This window comes from Hippoglossus stenolepis, chromosome 7 (genome assembly GCF_022539355.2).
Source record: "Hippoglossus stenolepis isolate QCI-W04-F060 chromosome 7, HSTE1.2, whole genome shotgun sequence".
NCBI classification, from domain to species: domain Eukaryota; kingdom Metazoa; phylum Chordata; class Actinopteri; order Pleuronectiformes; family Pleuronectidae; genus Hippoglossus; species Hippoglossus stenolepis.
Genome location: NC_061489.1, coordinates 9,905,558 through 9,918,720, shown reverse-complemented (window position 1 = coordinate 9,918,720; position 13,163 = coordinate 9,905,558). Strand labels below are relative to the sequence as shown.

The 13,163-nt window shown below is 42.2% G+C and overlaps 1 protein-coding gene across 7 annotated transcripts in view; it reads left to right on the top strand.

Annotated features, from left to right (window-relative positions):
* Positions 1-12,945, top strand: part of ablim3 (actin binding LIM protein family, member 3) — a 46,521-nt gene extending 33,576 nt beyond the window's left edge. The window contains exons 10-23 of one of the 7 annotated variants that reach the window (XM_035162039.2): positions 1,414-1,575; positions 2,476-2,505; positions 2,657-2,783; positions 3,384-3,479; positions 3,831-3,875; positions 7,625-7,741; positions 7,969-8,039; positions 8,284-8,452; positions 9,600-9,629; positions 9,858-9,913; positions 10,065-10,131; positions 10,241-10,251; positions 10,386-10,466; positions 11,665-12,945. In XM_035162039.2, coding sequence (XP_035017930.1) covers positions 1,414-1,575; positions 2,476-2,505; positions 2,657-2,783; positions 3,384-3,479; positions 3,831-3,875; positions 7,625-7,741; positions 7,969-8,039; positions 8,284-8,452; positions 9,600-9,629; positions 9,858-9,913; positions 10,065-10,131; positions 10,241-10,251; positions 10,386-10,466; positions 11,665-11,778 — 1,176 coding nt within the window. In that variant the 3' untranslated portion in view covers positions 11,779-12,945. Of the gene's footprint in view, positions 1-1,413; positions 1,576-2,475; positions 2,506-2,656; positions 2,784-3,383; positions 3,480-3,830; positions 3,876-7,606; positions 7,742-7,968; positions 8,040-8,283; positions 8,453-9,599; positions 9,630-9,857; positions 9,914-10,064; positions 10,132-10,240; positions 10,252-10,385; positions 10,467-11,664 lie in introns of all 7 variants that reach the window. The other 6 variants (XM_035162038.2, XM_035162045.2, XM_035162044.2 and 3 more) reach the window with 6 other exon arrangements.
* The last annotated feature ends 218 nt before the right edge of the window (positions 12,946-13,163 follow it).

The following is a 13,163-nucleotide window of genomic DNA, read 5'->3' as shown; positions in this document are numbered from 1 at the left end:
TACAACTATTGTTCTACCAAAACTCAGAGTCCCCAGAGGATGACTCTATTAACTCTGTTAAACCCTTTAGTTTGCAATCAGTGAAATTGATCATACACCAAGCTGGAACAGTAGGCACTCCCAATGCACTTGTAGTTTAAACACTGTCCATAAGGAAGGGAATGAAATCACATTAGGGTGCTTCATTAAAGTGCAAGAAATAAATAAATACTAACACACTACCAATTCTACCAGACCAACATGTGTTGTCTACAGTGATCTTCCTCAGGGTTTTGGTCCTGTGCTGAAGAACTCTGTGGAATTGTTTTTAATTATAAAGCTTCAGTGATAAAGGCCTTTTATTTTTTTATTTAACTTTCATATGTCATCAAATTTTCCCAGTTTTAACCATCTCCTAGACATCGTGTGCATGCGCGCGTGTGTCTGTGTGAAAAGGAAAATGCCAGGTTTATGAGAAGATTATCACTCCACAGTTAGACCAGTTCCATTTCAAAAACTAGAATGCAACTCGGTGGAGTCCGTACCTCCGCCAATGCTCAAAAGTCCACTTTTGAAACTACATTCAAATACAATAGATCAGAATTTGTATTTGGATCCGCACCAAATTACTGAATTATTGGGAAAGCAACAAACATTTTAAAAAAGTGTTAAAGAAAGTGAAAAATAAAATCCTAGACCTGCTCCCTGGTTTGAATCTGTACCAAAACTGAATGGGTTCTTTCTTGGCCCATGTCCCATCCTTCCAACGTGTTTCATGGAAATTCATTCAGTAGTTTTTTCATAATCCTGCTGACAAACAAACAAACCAACCAACACACAAACAAACACACAAACAAACAAACAGACAGGGGTGGAAACATAACCTCCTTGGCGGCGGTAACAAAGCTTCAGTCAGAAGTGGAACACGGTCTAATTGTCTTCTGCTGGATGAGTGTTGCTGCACGTCTCCAGTATTAGCATGTCAAGTGTTGTCTGCATGCGGGCAGGAGTCGGCGCTCTCTGCCTCGCCCTGCCCTGCTCTCGTCTCATAATCAATGACCTTTCTGTTTAAGGTGATGGATGAGGGAGGAATGCAGTGTAAGCATGCTCTCACCCTCTCCTCACTCTGCTTTGCTATAGTACATGTTCATACATGCTGAGCCCCCGAAGGTCAACAGCTTACACTGCTGTCAGGTTCTGCAGCATACATGTGCAATTGTGATGAGTGCACACACATGCCAATTTGGCATGCGCATGTGCAGACGTGCGTGCGCTTCATCACTATCTCATCTTACTGCTGCATGATCGGGCCACTGCTGGAGTTTCCATTGTACTTTGTTACTGTGCATTGTCCATGTGGTTGATGTTGGGTCTTGTTGCTGTGGTTTATGTCTGTGGTGGGTGTATGTATGTGTGTATTTGTCCTCTCTCCAGGCCAGAGTGGAGAATGAGATCCTAAATTATAAGGACCTAGCTGCCCTGCCAAAGATCAAGGCCATATACGAGGTCCAACAGCCAGACCTCATATCCTCCTCATACCAGCCCTACCACAGATACACGTCTGATGACAGGCTAGACACTTACAGCTATGGGGAGGTACTACTGTCACACACTCCAGGCCAAACATTGGTCTTGTCACTGCAGAAGAAACGGTTTTTAGGTGCAGTTGAAGTGTATGTGTTCATAGCACACAATCATGTGATATTTGTTATTTATTGAGAAGAAAATCTAAGAACTTTTTGTTTTTTTGTTTGTTTGCTTTTTTATTTGGTAAATTGCGATTCAGACAAACTGGAAATTTTGATGGAAAACTGGATTGAAAGCATATGATTTGCTCAGGTACAACTGTTACTGAAAGTATTTAGTCAGCTGCAAACTTGAGGATCTTGTTGTCCATAAATCATGGTGAACCTGGTGCTTTTGCTATAGTGGACATAATTATAGGGACATAAAATCAAGACGACTGTTTATCCAAACTTCTGTTAATATTCTGGGTATTTCTAAGAGAGGTCTGTTAAATAAATATAAATAATGTGCTTGACATTTTAGTGTACATTTTCTAGTCTTTGTTCGTATTTACAGATGGTGGACTTTGCTGCCAATATGCAGACGATAAAAACAAACGGGATAATTTGACATTTTCGGGAAAAATACTGCTAAATAAAAAAATGTATATTTGCCCACCATCACCTCTAAATCTCCCTAACGAAGCCCAAACAAGAAATATTTTTACCACCTAGCATGAGGTGAAATATACTTGTTGGTTTATGCACTGATTAAACCAAGGAGATTTAAATAGTTAAGTAGTAACTTAACACAGACCTTAGAATAATATATCTTTGTTCCATGCAGCAAACTCCATCACAAATGATATATTGAAGACTGTGTTTTTTTCTTTTTCTCCTGTTAATAAAGATGACACATGATGTATAATATTTCATCCCCTCCTTTGCTACAGAACAAATAACAATTCTCTTCTCTCTGCTGGTTCTCCAGTCGCTCGGGACGCTCTCTCCCTATTCTCAGGTAAGCATTCTTCCTCCCTGGGTAATTAACAGAGCACTTACAGGACGAGTTTAAACAAGTGAGCTCATTTTGACCTGTCACTAAGCTATTTGTCTCCCCGCTGCCCCTTGCTTTTTCTCTCCCCTCTCATATATCTTCTTTGTCTTTGTAGGACTATGACAGCCTGGATATCAAGCAGAGGCGGTGCTCCAGTCCAGGTTACATAGACTCGCCGACATTTAGTCGTCAAGGCATGTCACCCATCATGCCTCGCTCTCCGCAGCACTATGTCTACCCTGGTGAGTCGAGGAACATTTCTGCTTGTAACTTCTGAGCTTAGCATGGGTCTGTTGAATAAACATGCTAAATCAACTGGATCGTGACATTTGTAATGTGAAATGTACAACAGCACTCACCACGTTTCTGAGCTGATAATTGTCTTTTGAATTTTAGGAATTCTTTTTTGTAAAAGAGGTCAATTAAAGGATTATTTAACATTTTGCTTGAGAATTAGATGAGCTGATTGATACCACTCTAAAATCTGTCTCATGGACATGAAATAGTTTTCATGTCCATGAGTTTGCCCCTTTTATATATAGTCAACAAGTATGCCCTTACATCAGTATCAACAAATCTGCCACATTAGTGTTGTTTCACTTCTCCTTAAAATACTAACGCATCTGCTCAGTTGCTGTCATTTCATATAACTCTTGCACATGTGCACTGACACTGTAATAACCACAGGCAAGTCAATAACCTTTGTCATTACACAAGTGGAAAAGTTCCCTTCTATAATATGAATGAATGTTTTCGGCTGTTTAGTTTTCATCTGCATGTGTCGAGGTCCTCTCTTTCACGCTCACGTTTCCTTTGCTGTGATTGGCTGTGGCTGGCTGCAGGCTCTGAGAGTGGCAGGAGTTCACCTTATTACAGCCAAGAGGGCCGGTCAAGCACACCCACCACAAACCAGCCCCCTAAACATTTTCATGTACCAGGTAGGAACTCCTCATCCCCTCATCGCCTTACACACTCTCATGTAGACTTTTCTTTTTACTGCCCTGGGAAGATTACATCAGCCATTACTCACTAATGCAAATTATTCAGAAAGGTCACTTTTAGTTTTGTGGGAAGGCGGGGGTGTGCAAATGTGACTATGTCGTATTTTTATAGCGTTCATAATTGCTCTGGCATATTCTTCCCCTTACACTGCGTCTTTAACTTCCTTTACAACCATAGACCTCCACCGCCTCTCCTTCTTTGGTCCCATCACCACGCCAAAAACTCCCATCACTTCCTCCTCTCACTCCTCCCCGTTTCACCTCTTCATCTCCTCTTTCTCTCCTCAGGGGACCCCAACATCTACGGGAAGCCTCCTATCTATAAAAGAACGGGTACAGTGCAGTTAGCCCCGCCTTAGCCTGCCTGTCCTGCTGTCAGTTTAGTCCTGCTGTGTTTGAGTTCTCCGTGTAGATGTGTTCACAGACCTGTCGATGTTCTTCAACAGCCCCTCGTGCTTCAGCATTGATTAGTATTGATGTCCCAGTTATGGTTCAAAATGAAGCCGCCAAACAAGTGATCAATGGAAACGATCTAAAATGCACAAAGGAAATAGAGTTCGACTCGTACGACTTGTTCTAAAATTGATGATTAAATGGACTTGTTGCACTAGTAATGTAAAGGAGCGACGTTTAGCGTGCATGCCACAAGCACACACGTGCTTGCCTGCTGCTGCGTGCAGACCCCACACAGCACGACAGGTTCTTGTCAGCAAATAGGGCTGGAAGAGGCCGTGAATGAAGGAAGGGTTGCTCAGGCGTGACAAGTGTTGAGTACTACGGGCTCTGAGGACACACAATTCTGCAGAATAGAACAAAGCAGTGCAACAAAGCACAGTGGAAAAATGCATTACCACTTGAATTTATATTTACTGTGGAGACTTCTCTTTATTTTCTCAGTCTAACCTGGTTAGCCAGCGACCAGTGTGTGTTTTACTGGATAGTGTGGTTGTGTGGATTTTGCAGACAACTGTTGTGCTCACTTTTGTAGAAAACAAACGAGAGTGTGCGAAAGGGGAAGTCTGATTCCTTAATTGTGTGGATTTATGTTGTCGCTCAGTCAGTTAGCATGGCAGCGCTGCTAACACAAGACGCTATTTTTGCCTCTCTCCTTTTTACAAGTCATTAAACTTAAATGCAGTTCGGCAGTCTGGATCGCGTGCTCTGAGTATAAACATTTATAAGAAAATCTTCACTATCTCCTCGTCACATTACAGTGGGAATTTCAGCTCCGAGTCACAAGACTTCAGATCCCCTGATGGAGGATAGTTTATCTTTCCTGTTGTCCTGCATGTTACTCTGTACCGTGTGTGTTGGTATTTGTGGGTCAGTTACCCTCGACACCCTCACCCTTCGTTGTTAGTCAGCTACAATTAGTACATCACCGGCCATAATGTGTCACAGGAAGTAATGAACCTTCAGCATCTGCTGTACACAGCAAGTTCAGCAAACCTTGTTAAAACACTTCTCCATCAGTCATATTGATCCCTGCTCGTACTTAATGTCTTCCTGAACCAATCCTGATTATTATTTCCTCTTGTTTCAGCACTAAACATGATTGATCTAAATTCACAACAGACATGTGGAGTTGCTGTGCGCATCAATGGCCCGTTGCATACTAATCAGTTAACAAGTTTGCTACCTGTATAGAAAAGAGTCTGTATAACACCACCACTGTTTTGCTGAGTGTGTCCTTGAGCTCCGTACAGGTAGCAAATCTTTCACATTGTCACATCTCCCTCTGGGATGCTCCAATAATATTTCCCTTTTTCTTTTTCACCTCTTTTTTTATTGCGCCCAATCCCTTTATTCACTTCCCTTCACCTTCTGCTCCACTTTACCCGGTGACCTTGCCGCTGTAAGTATCTCCCTCCTCTCGCTGTTTCACTCACTGTCCGTGGAATAGACATCTCATATGTCCGTCTGTGCGTGTTCGGTGTTTGTGATCCCATGTGTCAGGATATTGTATAACCATACGTCCAGTGACAGAGGAAGATGAGAACATCTGCCGTTGGTGTCATGGTGCATCATGTGTATAGGAATTCAATGGATCATGGACTGGGGCCCGCATGGCTAATGGCTAACAGAGTGAAGAGCGATCTATCTGACATTACACTGCATGTTACCCCCATTGACTTCCATTGACTGTGCTTTAGTGAAAAGAGGCATCAATATCATCGCCTCACACCACTCATGAAGCCACCTTGTGCCGCGGGCCGAGCAGTAACTGAACTCATGTTAATACTGACTATTTTCATGCTGCTGGCTGAAATATTGATCTTCTCTGACAGGAATGGTGGAATGATGACTGTGGATTGGTCGAGTGAATGTAATTCTCTCGCTGTTGTGATGTTCATTGACACATTTTCCTCCTGAACACACTACGGTGACAGTCTTGTGGCAATAGTATGGTATTTTGGGAAATACACGGATTCGATTTCTTGCTGAGAGCTTTGTGAGAAGATCAATACCACTCTCGTGTCTCTCCATTAATATGAAGTAATATGGAGTCAAGATACGTTGAGTTTAGGTTCGCATAAAGGCTGGAAGCAAGGGAAAACAGCTTGTGTAGCCCTTTTAAATAGTAACTAAATCCATGTTGCAATACCTGTGATGCTTGCTGGTTGACATTTTATATCTTGTTATACAAAACCAGGGCGACTGGAAATATTATGCTGCATAAATCTTTTCATTTTTCAACTTCACCATTTTTGTACAAGTTAAACCAACGAGATATAAACTTGTTGGTAAGAGTTAGACGAGAAGATCGATGCCACTCTCATCTCTCTCCATTTATAGGAACTAATAATGAGTCAGAATAAGGTTAGAATAAAGACTGGAGACAAGAGAGTACAACTAATCCGGCCCTGTAACAAGAACCACTTAGCAATACTTGTAATGCTCACTGATTAATCTTGTTTGTTTAATCCATACAAAAAACAGGATAATTTGTGATGATTAATAACCTGGATTATTTGAAATAGTCTGGCACATAAGCACCAGTAAAACTGTATCTCACGTCTGTCCGTTAGCATGAAAACTAGGAGCATGTGGAAACAGCTAGCATGCCCTTATTTAACTTTGTTTTCAAACAAAAAATCTTTTCAAACATCGAGCACAGCGACTTCATGTAACTTTCTCACTGTGACGTTGTCAGTTATCAGAGAAGGGACCGCTACTCCCCCCCTGTTTTTTATTATTCTTATATTCAGGTTCATTATATTAATTTCGGTCATTACTTGAAAAGGTTTGTGTGCTCTAATGCTCAGAAAACACATCGCTGTCCTCATACTGTCCATTGCTGCAGCTCCTCCTTTCAGCCTCTGTCTGAAACGCTTGGGTTTTGTACGAAATCCCCCACTCACTCACTTTTCCCTACTTTAACTATATAGTGACTATTATATAGAGGACTATATAGTGAGCTCATCAGGAAAAGAAAAAACTGCTTTCAGACTCTTCTCTGCGCATTTTTCTCTGCGCCGGTAATGACATCATCGACGCAGGATTATGACGTTCAACAACAACAACGTCGGTCAGTGGAAAATCCCACAGTAAATTTGACATGTTTATTTTACACTATTAATACTTTAAGGTAAAAAAACATATTGAATGACCATCTGTTAAAGCCCAGTCTGCTCTGATTGGCCAGCTGGCCCACGCGTGCGAATTGTTCGACTCCTTTCCTGCTTTACCTGTCTTTGTTTGAAAGAATGACAGACGTGCTAATTGGCCTACATTTTTCTAATACTTTTCAGACCATTTACCTACTCAAGAACCTACATGACGCACAGGAGGAAAGAAAAACTGAAAAAGCATCATATGTCTACTTTACTCAAACATGATGACATTATGACGTTATTTATAGCGCTTCAGATGTGCTGGTATCGGCTAATTTTATTTTTACCTGTACAGCAACAGGCTAGTTGTTTCCCTGTTTCCTTTTACAGTAGCCTTCCCCTTGCTCCAGCTTCCTCATCATATTTCCCAAAAGCCCAGCTATTCTTTTCCAGAATTTGGTCCTCCTGTCTGCTTTTCTTTTCTTTCCTAACTCATCCCTTTCTTCGCAGACAATCACTTGGACGCAGCCACCAAAAGCAGGACCAGCGAGGACATCCTCAGATCCTCCAGGCTGTCCACCTACTCTCCTGAGCCATACACCCAGTCAGAGTGTGACTACTACCCCTACAGCAGCTCCCCCAGGGGTAGGAAGGATCGTTTCACAGAGTTTAGAGCGACAAGCTGCGTAGTTATCTCCCATTTATTTGTTTGCATTTTCCACTGGACCAAACAAAGACATATACTGTAGGAGTGCAGTTGATTTTGTACATCTGTGTTGTCATATTTATTCACTCGCCCACTCTGTTACTGCGTTCCACTATGAGCTCTATATTCAAACAAGGGAATCTCTTTCATCTCTTTGCTCGCTCAGCCTATCGGGTGCCGAGAAGACGCTTCTCGACAGGAGGAGATGAAGAGAGTTGGAGTCACAGTCTTCAAAGAGTAAGAGTTTCATTATTTTATGTCTCACTTTCTCCAACATGAAGAAGAGCCCCTCCGCAGAAACACCCATAAGTAACGCACTTCCTATTCTTCGTATGATGCTTAAACTACCCTCCTTTTCTTTATTTGCTTCTCTCACCATCTTTGCAATCACCGTACATTAAATTAGCAGTTTTCCCTAATGTCTCCCTCCATTTTTCTCCCCCCTCCGTCTGCTTCTTTTCCTTGTTCCCTTTGCTCCCAGATTGGGAGTGGCATCGGGAGGCTGATCCTCAAGGAGGAGATGAAAGCCAGATCTGGTTCCTATGACAATGACCCCTGGGGCAGCGCGAGGAATTCTCGTTGCGGGAGCAAGGAAGCGCTCAACACCACAGGCTACGGCACCACGGCATACAACAACACTGTCAACGGCTGTAAGGATCCACCCTGCCCCCTATGCCTCTCCCTCTTTTGTCTGTTCCTGCAAGTTGATGAACACCACGTCTTAATGTGCAGCCTTTTTATGAGCCTCTACGTATACTGTCATCTGGGTTTGAGGCAAGGGCGTCGGGTTGTGGATGCAGGTCAGAGAGGGTCATGGCTGCTGCAGGCCGGGTGGTTTATTGACGTGGAAAGATGCTGTGAGGGGAGAACAGCTGCTGCCAAACCTGTTGTGGCCCCGGCAGCGGCAGCAGCACCAGATGTGTCCCGTCATCGTTTTGAGGATATCTGATCATTCTGAGCATTTTAAGCGACACAGTGTTCAACCAGGTGTTCACACATGCCAGATGTGAATCCACCAGAGTTGTTTCTGTTCGTAAGCTCCGCTGCTCTCGCAGCGTAGTGGCGGAGTTATTTCTTCCTCTGACGCTCAGACACCGGTCTATCTTCATCTCCATCCAACTGTCCCCACCTTTACATACTTCGTTGCTCCATCTCTTTCCCCCATGTCTCATCTTTTTCTCTCCTTCCACCCTCTCCTGAAATTGCCCACTTTCTTACCTCTCCATCTATGCATCCGTCTATCCGTGTAGCTACGTGTTCCTCGCTCTCTCGCTCTCACAGCTGGTGTCCCACATCCTGTTTTATTTATGAGCGGTAAGATCTCTCATTAAAGCTGTTTCTCAGATGGGAGGGAACACAACCGAACCAGGACTCTGCTGGCTGCGGTTGAAAGGCAACAAAGGCTTGTAACCAGACAAGCTGTGTGGTGCGATTAGATGGTGGGAGTGTGTGGTCTGTTTTTTTTTGTGCTGGTGTGATTGTATGTTTTTCTGTTTTTTCCCCCTGAACCAGTCTTGGCCTCTTTCTGCCTTATTGCCACTTTGATGTTTTGTATTCCTCCCAGGCCTTGACGGGAGCCCAACTTGCTCCTCTCCTGTTTCTTTGTTAAGCCTCAAACTCGACAGATGGCTGTCAAATCTCTTCAGCAATTTTCTGAATATATTTTAGGGAGTTTAATCACAATTACAGAGTAAGATGGGGAGAGCGGGGAAGATTAGAGATGCTGCAGCTTTTGTGTTGTTGTGCAATAAGGAAGATGCCATATATACATAACTGTATGATTTCTTTATGTCACAGCGCCACGCTCTCAGTACAGCACTGACACTGGTGAGTTTATCATTTATATTAATATTCTACAGCTGCTTTTAAATGTTTGATGAATTTGTTACCACAGTATTGTGTGCACACATCTGGAACATTGGGATTTTTGTATTAGTCATGAGCGCCATCTTCTGGCATTGTCAAGTCACTGTTATCTGATTTTAATGAACCAAACTGGATGAAGATTTTAGCAACTGCTTTGGTATTATTTTATATCTGTTTTCTGTGTTTTAGATTTCGTTAGTAAGTCGGCCTCACTACCAGGATATAGACGCAATGGCCTCCAGAGGGTAAGACTGCAGCGTGTAACACATGACATGACTTTAGCTTTTTATGTGTCTTACATGGTCTTAATGTATTTCTGATTCAACTTTTACTTTTAAAACTGAATGTTTTGTCCTACATCTGGCTGTTCTTAACTGTCCCTTTTTGCTTGTGCAGCCTCAGAGTGCAGACTGCTACCAGTACCAGTACGACAGTGGCAGTGAGGTCAACTGGGGAAGCCGAGGTAATTTAATATACATTTAAATCGCTTAACACTTATTAGATTGAAGCAATTAATTCAAAGCTGCTTTTCTTCTCTTGTACTGACTTGACTCTGTTTTTTTCTCTCCCAGCAGAGTACAAGGTGAGGTTTTAACATAATTACCCCACTAATAAATTCCATGCGAGCATGTCAGCCTCTATGTTGAATAATCCAAGTCTTATTGTAACCTTGTCCCTGAAATCTGATGAAGCATCGCTGCCTCTCCTTCCCTGCAGATTTACCCCTATGAAGCCCTCATTGTCACCACCAGGGGGCGCAACAGGCTGCCCAAAGACGCGGACAGAGCCAGACTGGAGGTGAGTTATGAATGGGTCCTCAGGCTCAACTGTGCTGAGAAGTCGTTGGCCCGGGTCCAGTTTCAAACTGGTTGCCAAGGTTTTAGAGACCCTGAAGTCCCCAGCAGAACCGCACCCATGTAATAAAGGGCTGACAAGCCCAAGCCAAAGTCTCTCAAAAGAAAACAGAAACGTTCAAATTTAACTCATATATTTATTAATATTTGTTGTAGATTTTGTACATACAGACACCTTTATATATTCTCTTTTTTATCTTAATTTAGTTTTTGGCCTAAGACAACTGACTTAAAACATTCAGTTAATTACTCCTTACCCATATAAAAAGATATTACATTACTGTACTCAGTGTGCAGCAATGGAATTAAATTAAATTAAATCAACTTTCTTTACTCAGCCGTCAGCCCCGGTCAAATTCTCCACATGTTTAGACACATGGAGAAAAACTATGTAGAATGACTCTCAGTAGAGGACATACCTTCAGTCCCCTTATGAAACCACATTTAAATTCACTAGATCCAGATTTTTTTATGGGTCTGCCTCAAATTGCACAAACTCATAAATATCAGTCTTCTAAATATCCCAATTCACACCAAAATTGAAATGGTTCTTCCCTGACCCACACTTTATCCTTCCACCTTAGTGATGGTCCTTTCAGCGTTTTTTGTAGAATCCTGCTAAATAACCGACAGAGAGCCAAGGTAACACAAATGAAATCATAACCTCGTTGGGGTAATGACTATTTACCTTAGGTAATTTATTGCAGTTTAACTAGTAGGCCGCCGCACAATATGGACGATTGACCATCCAGACAGTAGCAGAACTCCAGACAGCCCCGTATGGAGAAACACCCTCTATCTTTAAAAGATAAGTGAGTCATGTGGCAACGTTTGCAAATCGACCAACTTTGAAATTAACACAGTGAACAAGTCGAGCCCCAAATGTAGCATGACTGGGATGAGCAACTGTTGTGTTATTACTGGACTTCAAATTGTACTCCCTCACACTAAACATTAACGTATTAAAGTCATCAGTTATTGCCCGACACTGGTGATATGTGTGAATGTATCACTGAATGTTAACAAATATTAACAAGGATTTAACCTTGATGTTCTCAATAGTGTCTACAGACCTGTTGATAAAAGAGTGTATAATAGATAAATGTTGGACCTATAACTGTGTGTTGTCCCTGTGTTCTCAGCGTCACCTGTCCCCAGAGGAGTTTGTACAAGTGTTTGGAATGACAGTGGAGGATTTCGACCGCCTGGCTCTGTGGAAGAGGAACGAGCTGAAGAAACAGGCTCGGCTCTTCTAGCGATGTACGCACATCCACTGAACGCCGCCATAAGCAGAGCCGCAGACTTTACTAACTGTAGGAAGGAGCGAGAAGAAGACTTCTACTCACTGTCACTGCCATGGCTGAGAACCTGTTCTAGATCTCCTCATACGACGAACCAAATTCTGGTCACAGCAGCGTGGACTTGTGGGATGCCGAGGGAGGGCCACAGAGACCTGATGCACAGACTGTTAGGTGGTGCAACTGTGGCTGTGTGCCGGGGGTGGAGTGTTTGCAATAGAGACTGTAGTGTTGTGCTTTTTCCTGAGCCTGCAGGATGAAGGAAGGCGTCGCGAGGGGACGTCTGTGACCAGAGCCGCAGTACCTAAAACACATTGAGGAGAATTTTGGTTTTGCCTTATTTGTAATGCTCTCTTAGTTATGAGTGTGCAGCACCAGCAATCTGAATGAGTAGAATGTAGATACAGCATATCATTTCTGACACTTTATCAGTGCGAATGATTAGATGAGAGGAATGAGTATGTGAGCCTACAGCATCACTTTGCTTTGGTTTATAAGGATGCGTTTTGTTTACCTATTCCCCCGCTTTCGCTCTCCCACATTTAATACTGTGTACTTCTGGTTTAGACTAATTGATACACACACACACACACAAAATACACAAAGCAATCTGAGGTGAACGTATACAAATGTTTGTGTGACCTCCATAGATTTGTGTGAAAAAAATAAATAAAAAAAACAAAGTTAGGATGCAAATAAATGGATTAGCAGATCACTTCCACGTAACGTTCTGGTCCAGTAGTGAAGGGTCATGAGTAGATGCAGTTCACTGTGCAGCTGTGTGGTTAAAAGAATGTGCAAATCCATTTGATGTAATAGATGAAGGAAACATCAGTTCAGTCCTGTTCCACATTCTCCAGCTCATTGCAATACAATTCTGGCTCAATGTTTTATAGGATGAGGACTGTAGTCATTCATACATTTGAATTCACTATTATTTATATTCTGTTAGGATGATGATAATCCAATAATTGTGTAACTTCAGAGATTATATTCACTCACATTAAAAAACGCTCTGCAAGGTATTTAACACACTGACGAAGATCCAGGGTTGTTGAAGACTTTACTTCCTTTGAATACTGTTATTTTTGATTTTGTCACTAAAAATTAAACTTTGAATCAGAATCTGTCTCCTCTCATTCATATTTGTGAGCCATTCATTTATACTATATTTATATAGACCACTCTCATGTCAAGGTAAATTAATCCATATTTCATGGATAGAGAGATGGATTTATGGACGGACGGATAGACAGAGATAAACAGATAGATGGAAGATTCTCAACTATAAGAAGTGGTGAAAAATGACTCTGTGTGTGTGTGTGCGTGTGTGTGTGTGTGTG